The sequence below is a fragment of the Didymosphaeria variabile genome, assembly GCF_027946475.1.
Source record: "Didymosphaeria variabile strain IMI 356815 chromosome Unknown scaffold_3, whole genome shotgun sequence".
In the NCBI taxonomy this organism is placed as follows: domain Eukaryota; kingdom Fungi; phylum Ascomycota; class Dothideomycetes; order Pleosporales; family Didymosphaeriaceae; genus Didymosphaeria; species Didymosphaeria variabile.
The window spans coordinates 3,725,116-3,746,090 of NW_026611622.1; the positions used below are offsets into that span (position 1 = coordinate 3,725,116).

General features: G+C 53.0%; 10 protein-coding genes across 10 annotated transcripts; 5 read left to right on the forward strand and 5 right to left on the reverse strand.

The window, feature by feature from the left end:
* Positions 1–322: 322 nt before the first annotated feature.
* Positions 323–2,654, forward strand: N0V89_004558 (uncharacterized protein; the record flags this gene model as incomplete). The annotated part of the gene is made up of 4 exons (XM_056213342.1): positions 323–595; positions 665–1,031; positions 1,133–1,467; positions 2,115–2,654. 4 exons carry the CDS (start codon positions 323–325, stop codon positions 2,652–2,654), a joined length of 1,515 nt encoding a protein of 504 aa, XP_056073650.1.
* A 793-nt stretch (positions 2,655–3,447) lies between these two features.
* N0V89_004559 (uncharacterized protein) lies at positions 3,448–4,294 on the reverse strand (the record flags this gene model as incomplete). The annotated part of the gene is made up of 2 exons (XM_056213343.1): positions 3,448–3,833; positions 3,889–4,294. 2 exons carry the CDS (start codon positions 4,292–4,294, stop codon positions 3,448–3,450), a joined length of 792 nt encoding a protein of 263 aa, XP_056073651.1.
* A 747-nt stretch (positions 4,295–5,041) lies between these two features.
* N0V89_004560 (uncharacterized protein) lies at positions 5,042–6,249 on the forward strand (the record flags this gene model as incomplete). The annotated part of the gene is made up of 2 exons (XM_056213344.1): positions 5,042–5,552; positions 5,603–6,249. The coding sequence occupies 2 exons, from the start codon at positions 5,042–5,044 to the stop codon at positions 6,247–6,249; spliced, it is 1,158 nt and encodes a 385-aa protein (XP_056073652.1).
* A 311-nt stretch (positions 6,250–6,560) lies between these two features.
* N0V89_004561 (uncharacterized protein) lies at positions 6,561–7,881 on the forward strand (the record flags this gene model as incomplete). The annotated part of the gene is made up of 2 exons (XM_056213345.1): positions 6,561–6,646; positions 6,924–7,881. 2 exons carry the CDS (start codon positions 6,561–6,563, stop codon positions 7,879–7,881), a joined length of 1,044 nt encoding a protein of 347 aa, XP_056073653.1.
* A 389-nt stretch (positions 7,882–8,270) lies between these two features.
* Positions 8,271–9,607, reverse strand: N0V89_004562 (uncharacterized protein; the record flags this gene model as incomplete). The annotated part of the gene is made up of 3 exons (XM_056213346.1): positions 8,271–8,797; positions 8,849–9,512; positions 9,572–9,607. The coding sequence occupies 3 exons, from the start codon at positions 9,605–9,607 to the stop codon at positions 8,271–8,273; spliced, it is 1,227 nt and encodes a 408-aa protein (XP_056073654.1).
* A 1,859-nt stretch (positions 9,608–11,466) lies between these two features.
* N0V89_004563 (uncharacterized protein) lies at positions 11,467–12,786 on the reverse strand (the record flags this gene model as incomplete). Its single annotated transcript, XM_056213347.1, has 4 exons — positions 11,467–12,185; positions 12,236–12,308; positions 12,354–12,613; positions 12,660–12,786. 4 exons carry the CDS (start codon positions 12,784–12,786, stop codon positions 11,467–11,469), a joined length of 1,179 nt encoding a protein of 392 aa, XP_056073655.1.
* Positions 12,787–13,201: 415 nt separating this feature from the next.
* On the forward strand, positions 13,202–16,817 carry N0V89_004564 (uncharacterized protein; the record flags this gene model as incomplete). The annotated part of the gene is made up of 6 exons (XM_056213348.1): positions 13,202–13,266; positions 13,314–13,423; positions 13,476–13,819; positions 13,889–14,159; positions 14,211–15,327; positions 15,380–16,817. 6 exons carry the CDS (start codon positions 13,202–13,204, stop codon positions 16,815–16,817), a joined length of 3,345 nt encoding a protein of 1,114 aa, XP_056073656.1.
* A 567-nt stretch (positions 16,818–17,384) lies between these two features.
* On the reverse strand, positions 17,385–18,538 carry PRO3 (delta 1-pyrroline-5-carboxylate reductase; the record flags this gene model as incomplete). Its single annotated transcript, XM_056213349.1, has 2 exons — positions 17,385–18,277; positions 18,487–18,538. 2 exons carry the CDS (start codon positions 18,536–18,538, stop codon positions 17,385–17,387), a joined length of 945 nt encoding a protein of 314 aa, XP_056073657.1.
* A 452-nt stretch (positions 18,539–18,990) lies between these two features.
* Positions 18,991–19,677, forward strand: N0V89_004566 (uncharacterized protein; the record flags this gene model as incomplete). The annotated part of the gene is made up of 1 exon (XM_056213350.1): positions 18,991–19,677. The coding sequence occupies one exon, from the start codon at positions 18,991–18,993 to the stop codon at positions 19,675–19,677; it is 687 nt and encodes a 228-aa protein (XP_056073658.1).
* Positions 19,678–20,120: 443 nt separating this feature from the next.
* Positions 20,121–20,861, reverse strand: MNP1 (54S ribosomal protein L12, mitochondrial; the record flags this gene model as incomplete). Its single annotated transcript, XM_056213351.1, has 2 exons — positions 20,121–20,453; positions 20,637–20,861. 2 exons carry the CDS (start codon positions 20,859–20,861, stop codon positions 20,121–20,123), a joined length of 558 nt encoding a protein of 185 aa, XP_056073659.1.
* Positions 20,862–20,975: the final 114 nt, after the last annotated feature.

Below are 20,975 nucleotides of genomic sequence, written 5' to 3' on the forward strand. Positions count from 1 at the left end.
GTAGATCCTGAGATTCGGTGGCGGTCCGGTGATGCATGATGGTTAATCCCGGCCATCTAAGCAATGGTTGCACTACTTGCAAAGTTAGGCGGATCAAATGCGACGAGAAATGTCCGAGTTGTGTAAACTGCATGAAATCGAAAAGGGTTTGCCTCGGATACAAGATTCATGAGAAACCTAGAGTGTCAGAACGCATTATTCCGCAAGACGACAACAGGCCGGAAATCGACCGCGACCCTGATCATTCGGCAAGTGCAACCTTATGCCACCGACAACATACCATCTAGCTAGAAGCTAACAGCAAGTTGAGAAACCTGCGGCGATGGCAGTGGATCGGCAGTTAAAGACCCGTGCTCCCGCCAAGTTTGGTATCAAAACCTATAGCAGTCCACTATCTCAATCTGCGATCATGTCCGTCAGAGAATCCATGAGTGCGGTGTTCGAATCTCTTCAAGAGCCCTATCAGACTATTGAGGACCGGAGAACATTGCACAAGAAGTATCAGTCTGCTATACGTAGGTTGCGAGATGAGCTGTCCCATTCTTCCTCGCGCGACCCGCCTCTCGAGTCTGTCTGGCTATTTGCGATGTATGAGGTACGTCATCTAGCAAATAGATTTAGGAATACGTCGGATGATCTGAAGTTGACGAGCCCGTTGTGCTAGATGACTGTCAACATCGACCAAAGCGATCGGACGTGGCTCACGCATCTAGAAGGGTTTTTTGCATTGCTACAGGAGCCACACAACGACGCCTTCAAGCATTTGATGTTTTACAAAGCATTACAGTATCTGACTAAATCAAACGATCACAATAAGGATGGGCGAGAGAGTGACATAATTGAGACCGAACGAACCCCCTTCACAATAGATCTGTCCAAGCTGCGACTAAGGACTTATGTCTTTGAAATGGAAGAGCTGCTACACAGTGCGGAGCACCCACGACAAATTGATATACAGCGGATCCGAGGCAACGTAAAGCGGGTGTATCGAGATTTGGCAGTGGTTTCCGCTCATGCTGAGGCCGGCAACGGTAAGTTCTCACTTACGCTACGTAGCGCTCACAGTTGACTCATCGAGCAGATATTACACCCACGAGGTACATGGAATACTGCACTCTACTCATTGTTACAGCCAAGGTCCTATTACAGATTGACCAGCTGCTGAATCCGAATGGCGTTGCGCGACCAACACGACATTCCAATAAGCTACCTCATGAGGCCTTGATGGCAGCTGAGAGCATCTATAGATCAACTATGACATTGCTTCCGAATACAGAAGCACCATCAGTTCCACTTTCAATGAGTCTCGACACTGGTGGGTTTGGGTTGAGTCAGCTCATCACTGTTATCTGGCCACTATATTGTGCTTCGACTGCCCCTGGTATGACGACATTCCGGAGGGAGGAGATGAGACAGACCCTTCGGCATATCGGTGTTGTCGCACGCATTCCCAAAGCCATGGCATTGGTAAGAAACTCCCATAGTCTGAGTAGCCTCATACTAACTTCTGACTTTTGAAAGGCATTGGTCGACTGTGAGGAAGTATCTTCCTATGAAATAATATCCGGATTGATTCTGTCGGGGCTGATTTGCGACACCAACCTGCAGTAGTGCACATGGGGACTTGACCCACCACAGCGAAGACTTGATATTTGTTTACAACCTCAGCCAAACGCCGCGCTAAACAGCAAGAGCATGGCTTGTTTTGGGGCAAACATGCGCCATGGCAACTGCCCAATCCGCTCGGATGAAAGCAGTAGCGGTTGTCAGATCTTGGCAAACCTCTCCAGGTTTCCACCCGCTCCTGCATGTGCAATATAAGTCAACAACATGCTCGATATCGCTTCCCCCCACATCTCTACACACCACAGTCGCATTCAACCTTCCGGGTCTTCGAAATGGCTTCAGCTACACCTCACCTGCTCACCATCCCGCGTGAGATCAGAGACCTCATATGTAAGTAGCATTCGTTGCAGAAGAAGCGGCTATATACCGTACGGCCAGTGCATGTACTTAATTACTGTATATGTGCGACCAGTGGGCGCCCTACCTCATAACTTGCTTTAGTCAACTATGCTGACAGTATCAACTCTATAGACCCCTACCTTACGCAGGACAAAGAATACATCTGGGTATTTCCACACAGAGAAGCAGTTGCTAGAGTCGATTACAGTCATGCCGGCGTCGAAATATACGGTGTACCTCGTCTTAGCGTTCTCCTGTTACATCCTCAGCTCAAGGCGGAGTATCTTCAGATGTGCTCGAGGAACCTATCGGCAAGGTTCACTTTTGGATTCAAGTCACTAGCGGAAGATCTTGGTCCTTTGGAACTACCCGGCAATATCCTGCAAGACCTCAGTCACGCGACCCTTGTCATGGACTATAGCCCGAGAGATATCCCTTTTGACACCTCGAGCGACGTTGCCGACATATGGTCTTCTATACAGTATGGAGTTGACGCGCTTTCGTTGAAAGCGCCCAACCTGTCTACACTACGCGTCACATACATAACGGACGCGAAGTGCTTTCCCGATGGTGGCTTGGAGGACGTCGATGTTCATAACTTTCTTCCTGATCCGCCCGCACATGTCTTGACGCTACCGCTCGCACAAAAAGGTACATACGCACCTTCCCCTCAAGTCATATTGGTTTGAAAGGTACGCAACCATCCGCATCGGCATGTACTTGTACGGAAGGGATGCTGCCGTCAATAGGGAACGTATCTGGACCTCAGATATGGTCGCGGAGACTTTCGGTGTCGAGGATGCAGTTACCACCGCGGAGTATCGAGAAGGCGAAGAGGTAGCTCGCTCCGCTGGTTTACCGCTTTGGGTAGACCAGCGGTTTACATGAGGAACAAGTTTGCCATCATGGCTGCCCTCGTTTCGGACACGGTAAACATTCCCAAAGCAGTTCTCGTCATACGTTAATGCATGTTCAGCATAGAATTATATCACAGGCGTGGCGTTGGAACTGTATTCCGCTCATGGCGCGGGAAAGAGGAGATTTGGGAGTTTCTTAAGCGGGTTGTACTTGGGTATTTGTGTCCTTTCCCCAGGGGATCTCGTCCTGGAGTTGGAAAGGGATGCCCTTCAGCTTCATGGCTATGCGGTTCATGCGGGCGAAGGGCGACGGCGTCGCGGATATCAAGATGAGGGGACCTTTTGTTTTAAATATTTTGATAGTGAGTGTGTGTGGCGGGTATAGATGTGCGGTGTGGAGATTGCAGCTTGTGCAAGAGTGAGTGAAGTATTGGTCCGTAATTGCTTAAGTATATCTCCGCGTTTACTTTACCATCTTGTTTCCCATAGCATTTGCATCTCTGCAGCAGGGGAGCTACGACGTTGGGTTATAGCGTCATGATACGTAATGTGGAGACGGATCCGCTGGCGGCATGGCACGGTGCCAGACTAGTTGTGCAGTAGAACCACCCGTCTGCAAAAGCCATCATTCTTCTCTTTCTGGTCTCCGCCTCGTCATTTTAAGAATATCTTTCAGTTTTGTGAATGCAGGAAATCTCCCGCTTGTGCTTTTCCGCTTTTCGGGTTCCTGCGCGGTCTCTTCTTTCGTTTTCTGCCTATCCCTCACTACCTCGTTGTCTTCCTCGCTGTCTTCCTCATTCCTTCTTCTCGCCCAGTTTGTATTCCTTATCAAAGCTCTCAAAACATCTTCTAGCACGCCCTTGTCATATCTATCGACTTCGAACGCCTCAACGCCGACCATGCTGGCCCATTCCTCAGCCAATTCTTTGGGAACCTCCCTCTTCTCGCTATTATCACCCTGGACAAGATCGACTTTGTTCCCAACCAGCACGCACCCAAATTTTCTCGTCTCTGTAGAGCATGTAAGAATACGAAGGTAGCAAGAAGCTTGAATATGTAGACTTACCACTCGGAAACCTGTGGTATTCCTCTTCGTAATCGCCGATCCGCGACTGTCCCCCCGGGTCTCTGCACCCCCATAAATAGGTCCAACCAAACTCTGTCACGTGTCTGTAGCTCTCTTCACTCGTAATGTCATACAACAGCACGACACCTCGCGAGCTTCTCAAAGCACTGTTAATTATAGCATCTGCAAACCCAGGTTCCCTAACCCTGATTGGCGTCAGGCTGATGTCCTGGAAATTCAGGTCATAGAGGTCGCCGTCAACTTGCAGGCTCATGTGCGCGAAAGCTGGGCTTATGGTCGGAGCATAGCGCCAATATTGGGTGTCGTGGGAAACTTTATCGGCGAAGCTGGTCTTGCCGACGCCCGACTCGCCGAGAATGGTGATGTTGAGGTGGACTGTGGACATTGCTACAGCATGAGAAGCTTCAAGGGAGAGCTGGAGACATTGGCCGACGGTATCATGAAGACATACAGGGCGTGGGGGCCTTGACGAAAGCACGCTAGTACCGAAACCGATATTATCACGTGACTAATTTGGTCAGAGGTTCTGAACCTTGGAAACGACGCTGTGGATACGGATATGATACCTCAACGGAATATCTATCCGAGCTCTACAAGATGCATTTCCCAGCAGCGGTTTTTGTGTCGCATGCACTATTTCCTTCTTTATCTTTCACAGACTACGCTTGCCCGGAAGTAGGTCTTCGTTCATGCCAAGCCAGTGCCAAGTTATCTCCGGCACCGACATCCGAAACCGATCCTCGTCAACCAGACTGTGTTTGGCTAGATGACATCGGCCAGTCCTTTTTCAATGCATGCGATATGGACACCAAGAGCCCCAGTCCGCCTTTCAATGCCTTGTCTTCGCCCAGGGTCCAGATGCGGTGCCTCCTCCCTCGACCTCTTCGCACACCCACTGCTGCTTCCACGTCTGGCGGTTGAACGAGAGCAATCTTGACGGACGACTCAGGGAGCCGCCACCGCCGCCCCACACATCGATCGCCGTTTCCGGCTTTGCGACGCGCAATCGACCTCAACATAGCTTTCACATAAGGAGGTTCGCACAGCGGGACGCACTCTGTATCTAACGTTGACGGAAAATTTGCCCTTAATCAAGCGCACCGCATCCGCCGTTCCCCGCGACGCACAAGCAATGTCACGCGACCACCACTCCCGCCGCCCGCTTATCGACCTCGTACATAGTAATAGCGACCTCGACGTGTCCGACGAAGAAGACGCCTTCTACGCTGTCGACGAGGGCGACTACCTACTGCACCCCAAGTGGCGGGCGATGATCACACGGACCTCCAATCGCATCCCGCGGAGACTGCAGCGGTATTTCGTCATCTACGCATTTGCTGCCGTTGTGCTGCTGATAAGCTGGCGCTTGTACCTAGGACCACATTACTCTGCGTATCAGGTGGAGCAAGCGCGTTTGGACGCTGCGGCGAAGTTGGAACCTGCAATGAGTGCAAAACCAGAATTCAAGGACATGTTGCAGGTGAAGGATCTGGAAGATAAGCATTTGCCGAGGGGAGAGGGAAGGCTGGTGGTTGTGGGAGATGTACATGGTTGTAAGAAGGAATTGAAGGCGCTGTTGAAGAAGGTGGATTTCCGGGAAGGAAAAGATCACCTTGTTCTCACAGGAGACATCATCGCGAAGGGTAGGTTACCGTCCGGAATAACGTGCAATGACACAGCTAACACTAACCAGGCCCCGACTCGCCCGGCGTCGTCACTCTTGCTTCGAAGCTAGGCGCATCCTGCGTTCGCGGCAACCACGAAGACAAAGTGCTCCTCTCGATCCAAGAAGCCGCCGAATATCACGACCCCACCATTCCGCGCCCAGATGTCGACTCGGTTGATCGTCCGGTCGATGTTGAAGAAACCGCAGCTTCCTATAACAATCCGAAGCTGCTCAAGCTCGCAAAGTCCTTCACGCAGGCCCAAATATCCTGGCTTCAATCCTGCCCTGTGATCCTCCGCGTCGGTCAAATCGGGTCTCTCCACAGCGTCGCTGTTGTGCACGCGGGCCTCGTTCCAGACGTCCCGTTTGAACGGCAGGATCCCTTTCAGGTGATGAACATGCGAACGATAGACCTAGACACATTGCTGCCGTCTGAGACGCGAGAACACACACCGTGGGAAAGGTACTGGAACCATCAACAGGAAAGCAAGCCGGAGGTTGAGCGGACAACCGTCATCTATGGACATGACCGGAAGCGGGGGAAGAACATCCAAAAGCACAGCATGGGCCTCGACTCAGGATGCGTGAGTGGTGGCCAGCTGACGGCTATGGTCATCAAAGAAGGAGGCGAGCATTCTTATGTGCATGTCAAATGTAAAGGATATGTCGATTAGATGGTGTCGATGTTTTCTATTGATATCTCTGCATGGGAAAGGGGTTTCGGCGTACATGTTCGATTCGATGTCGCATATTTCTCAATGGGTATGATACCACCAGAGGGCTCTGTCGAGCCGTTGTAAATGTAATTGGATGCCATCTTTATTTTCAAACCGGCTTCCAGTACTTCCCCACGTAAAGAGGTTTGATGTTTGACCGAAAGATCTGGTACGTTCCCTGCATGGACATAAACTGACGAAGTTATCGGCGATAGCAGAATCGGTCTGATCGGCCGAGCCGTACCAGTTGCTTCCGCCGTCGTATTGTTATGGCGAAGATTGTCGGACATCTCACAGTTTTCACCACGCTTTCGCAGTTTGCGAAGGATGCCGCAGAACCGCTCGCCGGCCCGACGTATTTCGGCTTGCATCACCAGCGTGGTAATGCTTGGCACGCTTACACAAGGCTCTGCAACCAATTAGCACGTTTTCGTAGATTGCTCGCGTACATGTACGCAAGGAGTTAAGCTAGCATACGCAGGGTAGACGTTATTCTAACCTCCCTCCATTGCAGCATTACGCAACTTGGCATTTCGGCGGAGTTAAGAGATGCCATACGGGCGTACTCGATGTAAGAATTACGATGATGCGGTCGAGAGTATATAACTCTGGATTTGCGCTGTTGCGTCGAGCATCTGGACGATTCATGCAACACTTCTCGTTACCAAGACCAAGAACAAGTATCAACATCGCAACATCACCAGCTTAACACTCTGCACTATCCTGAAGATGGCTGAACAAACACCCGTCTGGTTCATCACCGCCGCCTCCTCCGGCTTCGGTCACTACCTCGCCCTGGAAGCCCTCGCCCGCGGCCACCACGTCATCGCCTCCGGCCGCACAGTGTCTAAACTTGATGCCCTCAAAAAAGCAGGCGCGCATACAGTCGCACTGGACGTCATCTCCCCCCTTGATGATATCAAGAAGGTCGCGAAAGACGCCGTCGCAAAGTATGGCTACATAACCCACCTCGTCAATGCCGCAGGTTACGTCCTCGTCGGCGCCGTCGAAGAAACCTCCCCCACCGAGGACTACGACAGCTTCAACACGAATGTGATTGGCGTGTTGAACGTCACCAAGGCTTTCCTGCCGTATCTGAGAGACGGAAGCGGGCACCGGACGATCTGCAATTTCGGGAGCATTGCGAGCTGGACGGGGGGTCCGGGCGCTGCGCTGTACTACAGTGCGAAGTGGGCTGTCAGCGGCCTGTCTGAGGCGCTGAGGGAGGAAGTAGCGCCGTTTGGAATTGCTGTCACAGTTGCCGAGCCAGGCTATTTCCGCACTGGGTTCCTTAACCCTGGTGCGGCCGTCCAGTCGAAGGCTAGGATTCAGGCGTATGAGGAGAGCGCGGCGGGGAGACGAGGAGGGGCTGGGAGGGGCGGATGGGAAGCAGATGGGGATGTGGGAAAGGGGTGTAAGATTTTGGTGGATATACTGACGAAGAGTGGGGTTGGAGAGGGCAAGGAGGTCCCTGTGCGAGTGGCGCTGGGGAGTGATAGTCCGCCGGCGATTAGGGAGAAGATTAGGCAGACGGAGAAGTTGTTGGATGAGTGGGAGGGGGTTACGATGGCGACGGATCATGAGGATTGAGTTTCGGTGTATGAAACGCGTGGGTATGGACAAGGGCGCTGGTAATGACACAATCTAGGATATTATTTCATGGAGCTTATGCGGGACGACTTTACTTTTTATTATGGATGAGCGGCATCATGTTTACCGAGTTCCAAGGTAACCCTCAAAGTCAGTCTGCATCCAATAATCTTGAAATGCTGCCCAAATCACGGAACTGTATCTAGAAAACTGCTTTGAGAGATCAATGTTTACTGCTTTCTCTAGCCATGTAGAAGCTGTCTTGATGCTATGATGATAATCTAGTTTCTATGCTACCCGATAATTTCAATTCATCATGCAGGATTTCATCCTCCACACGATCATGCTTCCATATCGTCTCTAAAAGAGCAGCCATTCCATACAGGACCTCACTTGTCCCCTTGCGTTTTTTTCTTGCTCAAGTTATCCGTTGCCTCAAGAACATGGCTATAGAATTCTGTGAAGTCATTCGATAGCCCGTACGGTGCTGGCGCACGACGCTGAGCAGCCAGCATGGATGCAATTTCGGGGATGGAGGTCCACCAGGGCGGCGAGGGATTTGTTGGAGGAGGCAAGAAGTTGTGGGGAAGGGGAGTTGGGGTTTGAGGCTGTGGCTGGAGCTTGTTAGTGTCATTCCAGATTAGAGGGACTGAGGTGGTCGAGGAGGTACGTACTAGAGTAGCTGTGGCCTCTTCGGACAACGTGGAACGAGGAATAGTAGTCGGCGCAGCAAGAGGGGCCGAAGGTGGAGGATGACCGTCAGATGGAGCGGCGTCCAGTGTTAAGGGTTGCATACGAGGCCTGGTATTCTTGCCTAATGCCGTTTGCGTCTGTTCCTGGAACGGATGATGGGAGTCGGAGAGGAAGGCTTGGTCGACTGGTGATAGAACGGTGGCAGCAGACCGTCGCGCGGTTTCTAGGCAAAGTTAACATGGACTGGGACTGGGCCTTATGACAAAATACTTACCTTTCGTTGAGTAGCCTTCTGTTCGTGGTTGAGGAGGAACAGTCTCGATGTTCAAGAAGAGTTTTCCAGCCGAGCGACCCAAGTGGTTGTCTTCTCTCCAAGATTGTACTTGTGTAGTGTCTACCATAGGTATGTCGTTGTCCTGGGGCTGTTTCGTGACGTTGGAGGAGATAGTTGCTTCGGCTGCCAATCCAGGCTCGAAAACCTCAGCATGAACAGTCATCTGGTCCGCTTCGACCATCTCTACATCAGCCGAAGAGTCATGCTGAATCGATGGGATATGACTACGCGTGTCGTGGCTCTCCTTGTTTAGTTTCTCATCCTTGTCGAGAGCTTCTTCGTTGTCACTTCCAGCAACCTCATCGTCCAGAACCTCGTAGGCATGATCCTCCCGCTCCCCCAAGAGCTGTCGTGGGCGCGGCTCTGGAGCACTCTGCGAAGCGTCTTGCTGTGGCTGTTGGGACAATTGGTTCTGACCGCTCCCCGTCGCCTTGACCTCCCTAGGGTCACCAGTGGTGGCCTGACCTTCCGATGGTTTCGTACATGCCACTCCGAGCCTACGGCAGTTGGCACAGTCGCCCTCCTCTTTCGCGGCGTCACACCTATCGACACCTGCTTCGGCGCACTCATCGCATTTCTCCCAGCACTTATCTTGCATGTGCTTCTGTATCCATGGTCAGCAAAGCATCGTAAGTTGAATGTGGGGTACGTACTGCTGCTGACCTTCGGTGCGCGGTTCGCAGGCCGCAGCGGGGACATTCCCACATAGATGCGCCTCTGTGAGCGACAGCGCAGGGAGAGGCCCTACAGTGATCCTGAAGTTGATTAGTATCCGAGTGACCTGCGTGTTGGTGGCAAAACATACTGCGAAAGAGTGTTTGTTGCGGTATACCTTGCGGCAGTATTGACAGGACCATTCCTCCTCGTTGGCGTTTGATACAGCAGGTAGTTTCCTCGTCTTGGGAGCCATACTTAGCGCTCGGTGGACAAGGTACTATGTTGCTTTCGGTTGCTCTAGAACAGTTGTCGAGTGGAATGTGCCAGACGTAGGGATTTTCTTATATGAGCAGAAATTCGACCAGGTGGGTTGAAATTCTTTTTTCACGGGGTAAAAGCAGCCGTATATATTGATGGCGCTCATAACGAGCGGAAAAAGTTGAGCAGCGTCCATAGCGGCTTCTGAATCTGGGCTTTAATACGCCAAGACCCTTCCGGTGAAAGGTATGTCCCGTGATCACTGTGTTTGCCGCGCAGTCAACTTCAGACACATGATGAGGCACAGCTGAGCCCTGTTTCCACGCTGCTGATAGGGCACGTATAACGTACCGAGCATGGGTGGTCGTGCAGGAAATTCACCCCCAATCGAGCATATGAGGCGCTAAAACTGCACTGCGCGTCTTCGTTTTAGTTATTCAGCAGTGTCAGTCGTTATCGCCAATCCATCGTTGCTAATCTTCGTCGTCGGATTCATCGGTTCGTTCGGTAGCCACTGATGCTCGCAGTCCCGAAGTCTTCCGGCATTATCTGTAAGAGCCAAGTTGCAATCTACTGTCATGCCTTGGACGATCATCTAGGAAATCAAAGACAGGAATTCTCTTATTCATCTTGATAGGGACATTGAAGAACCGTGGAGTCTGGAGGGCCTCGTCCAACACAGCGAGTACTGGTCAGTTCAAGATGATGTGAGGAGTGGCAAACATAAACCTTGAAATGTTTGGATATATCCTACACCCTTGACGATCGATATGGTATCGGGCCCATTGCTGAAGGGGCTGAGTCGCATTGAGCAACAACATAATGGATGTGTGAGAGAACTGCACTCCGCACGCGAAGCGAAGTGCTCAAGGAAAAGACACCAACCAATCCCGGGCACTATTGCGCACCCCCCAGCCATACTCCATCCCTCTCCGCGCTAAGCCGCTTTCTTCCACCACTAATCCGCACCCGGTAAGCGCTAAGCCCCATCAAGCGGGGTACGGCAACACTATTGGTCCTAACACCGCTCATCCTGCTTCTGCTTGCAGGACGATGAGTGGAAACCTCGGTAGGAGCGTGGGTGTAGTATAAGTATGCTGGGTCCGCCGCCGCCGGATCTACTGGTTGAGGTAGAGGCATCCGTAGGAGAAAGTGCCAAGATATTTGCACGTGCTTTATACGAACTTTAAGCTTTGGGACGTGGGAAATGTCAAGTCAATCAGATCGTCGTCGAACTAAGGGTTCTGAGGGTGGAAATCAAGTTGTAACCCAGTCAAGGTGAGTTCTTCGATTCATTGGTCATGCATGCGATCTGATTGACGTTGTTCAGTTCCGAGGGTGAGATCGCTAAGGCGCCGTTGGAATGGTCCTCAATGAAGTCGGAGGTTCCCTTGACCAAATCGGCTTTGCAGACCCGGAATGCAGATGATGAAGGGGTAAGGCTGTACTGGGAAGCTCGGGAAGAAGAGAGGGTAGAAAGGCTCGTGCGGGCCTCGAGAGAACTGGGTTTTGAACTCGCACGACGATGTTATTGAGTGACACAAATTAAGACCGCAATGACTGGAGCAAAGTCGGTTGGCGCAAGGGCACTGCGAATCGATGTTGTGAAGGATTTCTTCTCCCAGATTGCGTTGATTTCAGGTTTAATGTATGCGACTGCGAATAGTCTGCACAATATCCCTTAAACCATGCAACCGCATATCTCTCGTCTCGCCCAGATACAGCGACGCCACGGGCCAAGCATGAATACCTCCCGGCTGTTCATAGCTGTCAACGTTTGTGCCAGTCTTCTTGAGCAACGAAATAAGCGATCGAGTCTCAGGTCCCAAAACCTCTTCAGAACCGTATAGAAAGAACCACCCTTTTTCTGGGCTTGCTGCCGTCCACTTCTTCATGTCTTTGCAATTGCCCGGCGACACCAGCGGATCGTCGGCTGGTACCTTGGGGCCAATGTACTGGCGACCGTAGAGCTCTAGGCTGTTGGCGTTGAGATAGTCACTAGGGGTATCGCGGTTGTTCTTCGAGATGATGGTTACCCACGGCGAGATCATGACAGCTAAACCCGGCCGCTGATGGCGCAGTTCGGGATGGTCGGTCATATAGAGCAGGAAACTGAGCATTAGGGTGGCTCCAGCGGAATCGCCGCTGACGCAGATCCGGGTGTGGTCTCGCGCGATGGAAAGAACATATTCATAGCCAGCGAGAGTTTCTTGTAGTTGTGTGGGGTAGACGGCGTCTGGAACAAGGGTGTATTCCAAGGCGAAGAGGGCCGGGTTCCTGTAGCCGGCTTCCTTGAGTAAGGCCACCCAAGCGAGAAGGAACTCCATGTAGAAGAAGCCAGAGCCCATGGCGAAGCCTCCGCCTATTTTGGGTTAACCTCACAGACTCGAAGAAAGAGAATGTATGACTGACCATGGCAGTAATAGACAATGATGTCCGGTTGCTCTTGTTTGTTATGGGTGATCCAGATACCTCTCAAACCAGGCTTTGGGAGTCAGCGACGAGTTAATTGCACATGATCAGGACCTACTCTATTGATCTCATTCCACCGCAAAGGCGAAGTTACAATGCCATGTCGCAACATGCGAAATCTCAGGAAAGGTAGAGAAACACCTTTGGAAAAAAATACTCGTCCCAAAAAGGCTGGCATAAAAGCGAATGCATATCTAACGCATCTGATGACAAAGTCCTGAAACGGAGTTGCGCGTTGCACGAACGGACTGCGTTGCTCATAGGGTGTGAAATATCTTTCCCTGATGAATTGATAAGGTAGGACGAAGACTTGGAAGGCTGTGAATATAAACATGCGGAGATGAGATACATATGGTAGACATACTCAGTGAAGGCAATGCACCAACAAGCCATGTCGCTATGCGGATTAAACCGACATGTATCAGGAGCTGCGGGACCAGGAAAATCAGGAAGACGATGCAGTCTAGATAAGAGATCTGGCTTAGTATCATAGTCGAGATCACAATGAGAGGGTGGTTACATCCAAGAGGGGAACACAATCGCCATGTATTGAACGATGGTGGCACGGTGGGTACCTACTTTCCCGTGATGACGCGCTGAAGGCAGAATGGCTTAGCGCGCGTTTGCGGAGCGAGCTGCTCACGTGAGCATGCGGCGGTCGCGCTTTCCTTGGCGACGTAAGTTTTCCAGACACCTCACTTGCGACAGCAACTGCACCCGCGCCCGCAATCAACGTCACTGATACTAAAACTTTCACCTCCGCGCAATCTATTGCTTATTGCGCGACCGATGCCGGTTGCCGCGCTGATTGTCTAACCGATTGATTCCGGCCGGCGGATGCGATCGCTTAGATTGTGACTGCAGTTGCTGTAGCCTTGCGCTCGCTCTGCGTCCCGGAACCTCACCATGGCGACCACGGCCACCGACCCCAAGTTGGCGCCGCTCGCTGACGAGCTCAAAGAGTTTGCTCTGTACGTCACTCACTTGTAGATTTGCAATAGCGCGCTCACAGTCACAGTACGCTCGACCGAGGTGCATTCCCCAAGGGCTTCTTCTGCGCGCTTTGCGACCAGCTCGCTTTCGATTCATACAAGCTTCTGTGCTGTAACAAGGTCATTTGCTCGTCCTGTACGTACTACCAGTCACAGTGCACATGACGAATGGCTAACCCTCTATCCAGGCCAGTCGAAGCTCGAATTCCCTACAACATGCCCATCGTGCGATCATTCGCCAGTAGAAGCGGACTCATGCCCCCCGAACAAGGCGCTGCGTAACACCATGCGAGTCTGGTTGCAAAAGCAAAAGAAGAAAGAAGAACTCAAGGCAGCATCGGAAGTACCGCCGACACCTGCTGTCGAACCGACGCCCGCACCGTCTGAGGCGCAACTCCCGAACGATTCTTCAGACAAGCCGGTCGAAAGTATTGAGGAAGCACCGCGGACAGAACATGGTGGTGTAGATCAGAGCGCGGCCGACAGTGTGATTGAAGACAGGCCTGCTTCTGCTGCACCACAGCGCGAAGAGGTAAGCTTTTCAACGGGAGAAAGCGGCGAGTAGCGATGGCTCGTAATGGTCAGGGTTAACATAGGACAGGGGTTCACGACCGGCCCGGATGAGCAACAGCAAGAAGATGTCCAGGACGGCAAGGCCGCGGAAGATGATAATCAGAGTGCTGAGCCTGCACAAGACGAGGACAACGGCCAAATCCCGAGCGGACCCAACGGCCAAGTGTTTCCGAGCAACGCCATGATGAACGCCAACGGAATGCCTAATCAGTTCGGCTTTGGCTTCAACGGTCAAGGAAACTTCGGCATGGGGATGAATAACATGCCCAACATGATGAACCCCGGTTGGAACAACATGGGTATGACCTCCATTCCTTCGCATTATCGTTCACACGCTAATTGCCGGTCAGGCTATGGCATGAACAATATGAACGGCATGAACGGCATGTTCGGCTTCGGTGGAAACATGGGCATGGGGATGAACGACATGTCCATGAACTATGGTGGCAGTTTTGGGAACGGATGGAATGGCATGGGCGGCGGCGGCTATGGGTTCAATGGCTACAACCAAATGGGTGGTGGATATAATCAATCTGGAGCCTATCCCGAGATGATGAACCAATACCCCAAGAATCATATGTCAAACCAAAATCGTTTCCAAGGCAATGGCCCAGGAAACATTTCCCAGCAGCAAAACAGGAACGGAAGTTTCGGAGGTGGATATGGTCCAGGTACCGGCAGGCAGCAGAACAGCCGCCCAGGGAGTCGGACCGGTCCCAACAACGTACGTCGATTTTCACGCTCGAGTTTGCCGAAGCTACCGAAGGCATCTCATCCTTTTCATCTTTCCCCCAAGAACACGACAACTGACAATCCCGGTTTCGAACAGCCCGAAGGCGAGTCCCGCGCAGGAACTGTCGAAACTACCACCGAGGATCAAGGTAAAGATGAGCAGGCTTCTGCATCCGCTGAAACTGCCCAAGAAGGTAAGGCGGAAACGACCGCTGCCGAAGGAGATGGCAAAGAACAAGCAGCCGAAGGTGCGGCTACCGAGGACGTGCCAGAGGCAGCAGAAGATGCGAATACAGCAGGACCTGGAGCAGATCAATCTTCTGCGCTTAATCAAATTCAGACTGTTGATTCTGTGGAGATGGAAGACCAAGAATTTGGCTCCAACATGATGGGTGGTAACATGCAGTTTGCTCCTCAAATGATGAATTCGTTCAACGCGAATCAAATGAACGGAGCGTACAATCACGGCATGGGCAACATGGGTTACCATAACAACAACTTTGGTTCTCGTGGCGGCTTCAATAATGCCTATGGTGCAGCAACCGTTCTCACAGGCGAGCCCCGTGGAGTCGGCGTGGCAGGCGCTCCCACAGGACCTCGAGCGATGCGTGAGGGTCGCCCTAATACCGGATTCTCAAGTCGAGCAAACAACGTTCGTTACAACCCGCCTCCTGTTGCAACTCCTGCCGCCGAGGCTCCGGCTGGAAGTCACAGCCCACCGCGACGAGTTCGATCGTAAGTTTGAATCTATGTCCGGGGTCGACTTGGAAATGCTGACAACACACAGCCGATCACCTGTACGAGACGAAAGCCTCCGTACTAGAGACAGGTCACGGTCTCGCTCGCGTGCAGAATCTGAACTGAAAGCTGCAGTCCAAGACGAGCAACGTGATCGATCCCTTTCAGCAGAACCCGAGCGGCGGGACGACCGTGCGCGATCTCGAACACCACAGGCAGAAGACGATGATGACTACGAGCGTCGAAAAGAGAAACGTCGGCATCGGTCCTCACGTTATGACGACCACGACGAGCGAGATGAACGTGACAACTACGATGATCGCGGCCGCGATGACCGCGAATCACGGGGCTCGCGGGGCGATCGAACACGCAGTGCCTCTGCCGATTCCAAGTATCGTAGCCGTCGTGACAAAGATAAGTCTCGCTCTTCTCGATCGCACCGAGATCGAAGTCGGGAGCATAGGCGCCGTCATCGCTCACGTTCTCGCTCAGTCACTGTGGGAGATACCGAAAATCATGCCAACGACGATTCGAGCTCCCGCCGCAAGGATCGAAGTGATAGAGACAAGGATCGCGACAAATATCGTGATCGGTCACGGTCACGAGACCGTGACCGCAAGGATAGGAAGGACCGGGACTATGAGCGCGACTACGATGACGAGAAGTACCGGTCTCGCGACAAGGACAAGGACAAGGAGAGACGCCGTCGCCGTGACCGTGAAGCCGAAGAAGACGAACGCGACTACGATGACGACAAACACCGTTCCTCACGTCGAAGCCGCAAAGACCGCGACCGCGACCGCGACCGCGCTCGTGATCGTGATCGCGATTACGAGAAGGAATCATCCACCCGTGCAGTCTCCCCGCCAGTGAATGCGCCCACCGGTCCTTCAGCGGACAACTTCTCCATACGCGGAGCAAGTAGGCCAAAGACTACGATCTCCATGGGTCCTCCGCAACCGCCCACCGGCCCCCGTGCCTTGATGCCGCCTAAGGGTCCGGCAGCAGATCGGGACCGGGACCGCCGGCACAGCAGGAAAGGCAGCATGAGCTCGTCCCTCCCTTCGACCTCCACGGAATCAGCGCCGCAGGACCATTACGCCGCGGAGCGCGAAAAGAACGCCCGCGCTCGCGACATGCTCGAGCGTAATGCGCCCTCCGACCGCCCCGAGTCTCGCTCGCTTCACTCCCGGATCTCGTCTTCCCACCAATCCTCCTCTCGGCCAGCATTATCTTCGAAGCGCTCACGCGACGATTATGACGACGATGAGAGGGAGATCAGGGGCAGTGTGCCCACAGGCCCGGCGAGTCATAGTAGTAAGAAGAAGAAGAGCGGGGATACGGGGGGTGCAGATCTGGCGAGTGTGCTGGCGAAGGGGCTGAGGAAGAAGGCTGGGGCGCCGAGGAGGGGCGGCGTGAAAAATGAGGGGGATGTGGAGAGGGAGTTGGAGAGGGTGGAGAGAGAAAGGGATGGGAGGAGGTGGTAAGTCATATTGCATGTTGGCGAATTTGTCTTCCGTGCGGATCTGTCAGGTGCGGGTATAAGGGATTGGAGGGGTTTCAAGGTTGGATCGGAGGAATATCGGTTTGACATTCGACTTCCCGGATTGCAGTATCCTGGACGACACGACTACGAGACACTGCTCTCTCTTCTGGAACGGACCATCATCGGATCAGCGGTACATTACCAGCTCTACAGGTACGTTTTGTGCACATTGACAGCGCATTGGCATCAGGCATCGGGCATGAAGCGGCCTTTTCACTTCTTTCGTGACAGGCAATTCTTGTATTATACCCTTCCGCCACTCAGCACTGCACAAATCAGGCTGCGTTTGATGGATGTAGCAAAACATCATCATATTGAATACCAAAAGTCAAATCATTCGGGTCAGAACGTAATTGACTAATGAAACCGCTACTCAACCTTTCATTTATCGTTAATTTCATTGTTGGTGCAGCAGCTTTGACATCGCCACTTAAGGTTACTTTTCGTTAATTCGGGCCCAACCTACCTGTGCATCACACTTTTAAGTCGGCCGTATACTCTGACCACCTCAACGCCTCGTTCCGTTGACATTCTTCACGCCTTGCCCCAACTGACTCGCCACACACGTCGCCTCCCTCACCGCCCGTGAGAATGCGCCCCTCACGCCGCCCTCCTCTAGTGCCAGCAATCCGCCAATCGTGCATCCTCCCGGCGTGCTGACCTTATCCCTTAGGATAGCAGGATGCTCGCCACCCTCAAGCACCAGCCCCGTGGTCCCGCGCATCGTCTGCGCCGCCATGATCTGCGCCTCCGCGCGCGGCAGACCCATCGCTACACCAGCGTCGGCAGCAGCTTCGAGGACAAGCGCGAAAAACGCGGGCCCAGAGCCGCAGAGAGCGGTGGAGATGTCCATCAGCGCAGGTGGGAGTGTGACGACGCGGCCGATCGAAGAAAATATGAACTCGACCAGCTTGTGTTGTTCGGGCTTGAGTGGTGGTGTTGAGGTCTGAATGACGGACATGCTTTCGCGGACGAAAGAGGCGGTGTTTGGCATAACGCGTACGACGCGGCATGCATCCGCTGGTGGGCCATCAGGGTACAAGAACCCCTCGATCTGCTCCTGCGTCACGCCTGCCAATATAGATACTATGATCTTTCCCTTCAACGCATCGCGCACGCCCTCCTCGCCCAGGATGTCCTTGAAGATGTGCGGCTTGCAAGAAAGCAGGATGATATCTCCCTTCTGTATGCCCTCGAGGTTTTTGTTGGTCAGGGTGGTGAGCGAGAAGTTGTAGTGGCCCAGCGCGGCCTTGACCTTTTCTTCAGCAGGTGCCCAGGCGTCGCAGGCGACGAAGTTTTGGAGGTTTGGCGTGTCTTTCGGCGCATCTGATATGGCGGCTTGGGTTTTCGCGGCGGCGAGAGAGGCCATGACACCGCCCATTATGGCGATGCCCATTGTGCCTGGGGATCGTTAGAATGGTGGAAACGAAGTGGTGCAATGACATTGAGGGATTTGAGAAGTTTGAGTGGGCGAAAAAGGTGACCTGAGAGCCATGGGATCTCAAACAACAGTACGTATAACTGTATGGTATCGGAGTGTTCTTTGAGCTCGAAATCACTCGTGTGCAACTTTGTGCGGGGTCTCAATTGCGGAGTAGACTTCTACGTACCGGAGCCGAGCACGGTCAATGTTAGACCTTTGGAGTCCTGAGAAGCAGCCATTTCGTTTTGCGTATCTTGAAGGCAGGTAATAGTCTTGTAGGTGCAAAATTATGAAGAGAGGGCGCGTAGTCATAAAGGTAAAGCATCCCGCTTTCGGATGGTCCGTGCGCGACATCATGGGTAGACGCGGTTCATCGGAAGACAAGCCCAAGTGGGAACTTTGCACTTTTGGCCGCTGGCAACGCACGACATCCCCGCAACACGCTAAACCTCCGACCTGCATATGCAGCTCAACCCACGAAACATCTATACCCCAGTAGTTTTCACGCGACACCTATACTGTACCTGTATATGTAGCGGTACCCACGAGACAGTCACCTACTTCTCCCCAGGTGGCACGCAACCTTCTTTTGACTACCGACTGCCTCCCAGTGCACCTACCTTGTGCTCTACTGTAGCTATTCAGAGCTCCTGCGCCTTGCCTCCGATCACCTCCAACGACTCTACACACGATGGACCCCTTCGAAGTCCGCATCCGCTTCACCTCTCACCTCACCCACCTCACCGCCTCGCACACTACGCACCAACGCGCCGCCATATTCGCCCTTAAGAACCGCTCAATGGACGAAGATCTGCACTCGTGCATCCTCGAACAGCTCGAAACATCCTCCCTCAACACGCGCGCAAACATAATGTATTTCATAGAGACGCTCACGAGTTTAGCGAAGCAGGAAGGCGCGTTGGAGTTCGTGAGAATGATGCAGAGGGACATTTTACGGGTTGTGGACGCGGTGGTCCCGGGAGATGGTAGTGGGGCTGCGAATGTAAGGGTGGTGAGGAAGGTGCTGGGGGGCTTGGGAGAGAAGGGCGTATTGATGAAGGATACGGTTGTTGAACTCGAAGACATCCTCAAAGAACGCGAGCGCGAGGGAGGAGAAGGCAATCTCTTCGTTAACGCCGGCGATGAAGGTACGCCCAAGAGGAACGGCGCGAGGTTGGACAAACGGCAGATTGAACAGCGCATTGAAGAGGATAGGGAGAGGCATAAGCGCGCGAGGGAAAGCATCTGGGCTGTCCCAGGAGAGAACGAAGCTGAGATGGAGAGGCTGTGGGAAGAGGCGAGTGAGATTGGGGAGGATGATTATATAGCGGCGAGTGAGGATATGGTAGAGAGGAGACAGGCTATTGCGCTTGGCTAGCGGTCAAGTACCGACATGTCTGAAGGGGATGGGAGGAGGGATGAAGCTGAGGAGGGCTAGGCAATATATGGCGACCAATATGCCAGAGTACTTCTACACCAAAAACCTGGGCAGCTTCACCAGGGATTCGATCATGGATGGGCATCTCGAATGCTGCACGGTCGATGGTCACGAGATATCTCACTCGAAGCAAAGGGCAGCAATCGCGTGGCATTGGTAGGCGTTTTGACTTTTTGGGACCTCGAAAAGATACCACAGGAGCATTCTGTTAGGCGTTTTCGAGACATTTTGAGTAATGCAATCCAAGAACTTGTTCTTATACATATCTGTACACGCGCAAATGCTGGTGATATAGTACAACTCCTCCATTCCCCTTCTCATGCATCTAATGCAAGCCTTCATGAAACGGCCCCAATCCATCTTTGCGCTCCCAATTACATTCCTTACTCCATGATGACTGTCGCCCCCAACGCCTTCAGCGTCTCAACAATCTTCTCCGCATCCTCCTTGGGAACGCCCTCCTTCATCATCTTTGGCACGCTCTCAACGAACTTCTTGCTGTCTACCAGCGACAGGCCGAGCATGGCCTTGATCTCCTTGATGACCTTGGGCTTGGCACCGGCGTCGAACTTCTCGAGCTTGAGGTTGAAGAGCGACTTCTCGGCAGCGGCCGGGGCAGCCTCCTCTTCTTCCACGGGGGCGGCGGCTGCTGGACCTGCGCCGCCGGCGCCGGCGACGAAACCGCCCATAGGCATGTCGGGGATGTTGAGGCGAGTCTAGGGAGGTATGTTAGCAGTTGTTCGTGCTCTGTACAGATGTGTAATATTGAAGGCGAGAGCGACGCATTTGAAATGCTAGAAAACTTCTGAGTTGTGGTGGCCAGTTGAAGAACGCCGTTGCCGTCTGAAGAACGCGACTGTCCTTTCCTCCCATCCTGCCAATAAGCGGAGAAGTCGTACCTTCAGCGTCGAGACCAAATCTGCCGTCTCCAGCAATGTCAATTGACTAATCTGATCCACAATCGTCGCGATTTTGGGGTTCGTAGGCGCCGTTGCAGCATCGGTCGACTGCCATCTTTGTGCTATCCTCTGCTGTGCGAAGGCGGCTGTGGGGCGGAGGTACGAGGTGTTGGACTTTGCGGTGCAGACGCAGCGCCTGAGGGCGCGAGATGCGGGGGCGGACATGACGGCGGAGACAGGCGTGTGTGGTTGTCTTTGATGAAGTGATGAGCTGCTGCGAGGTTCACAAGTTCGCGAGATTTTGCGGAGCGGAGAGGTGTGGATTAGGACTAGCGGCTT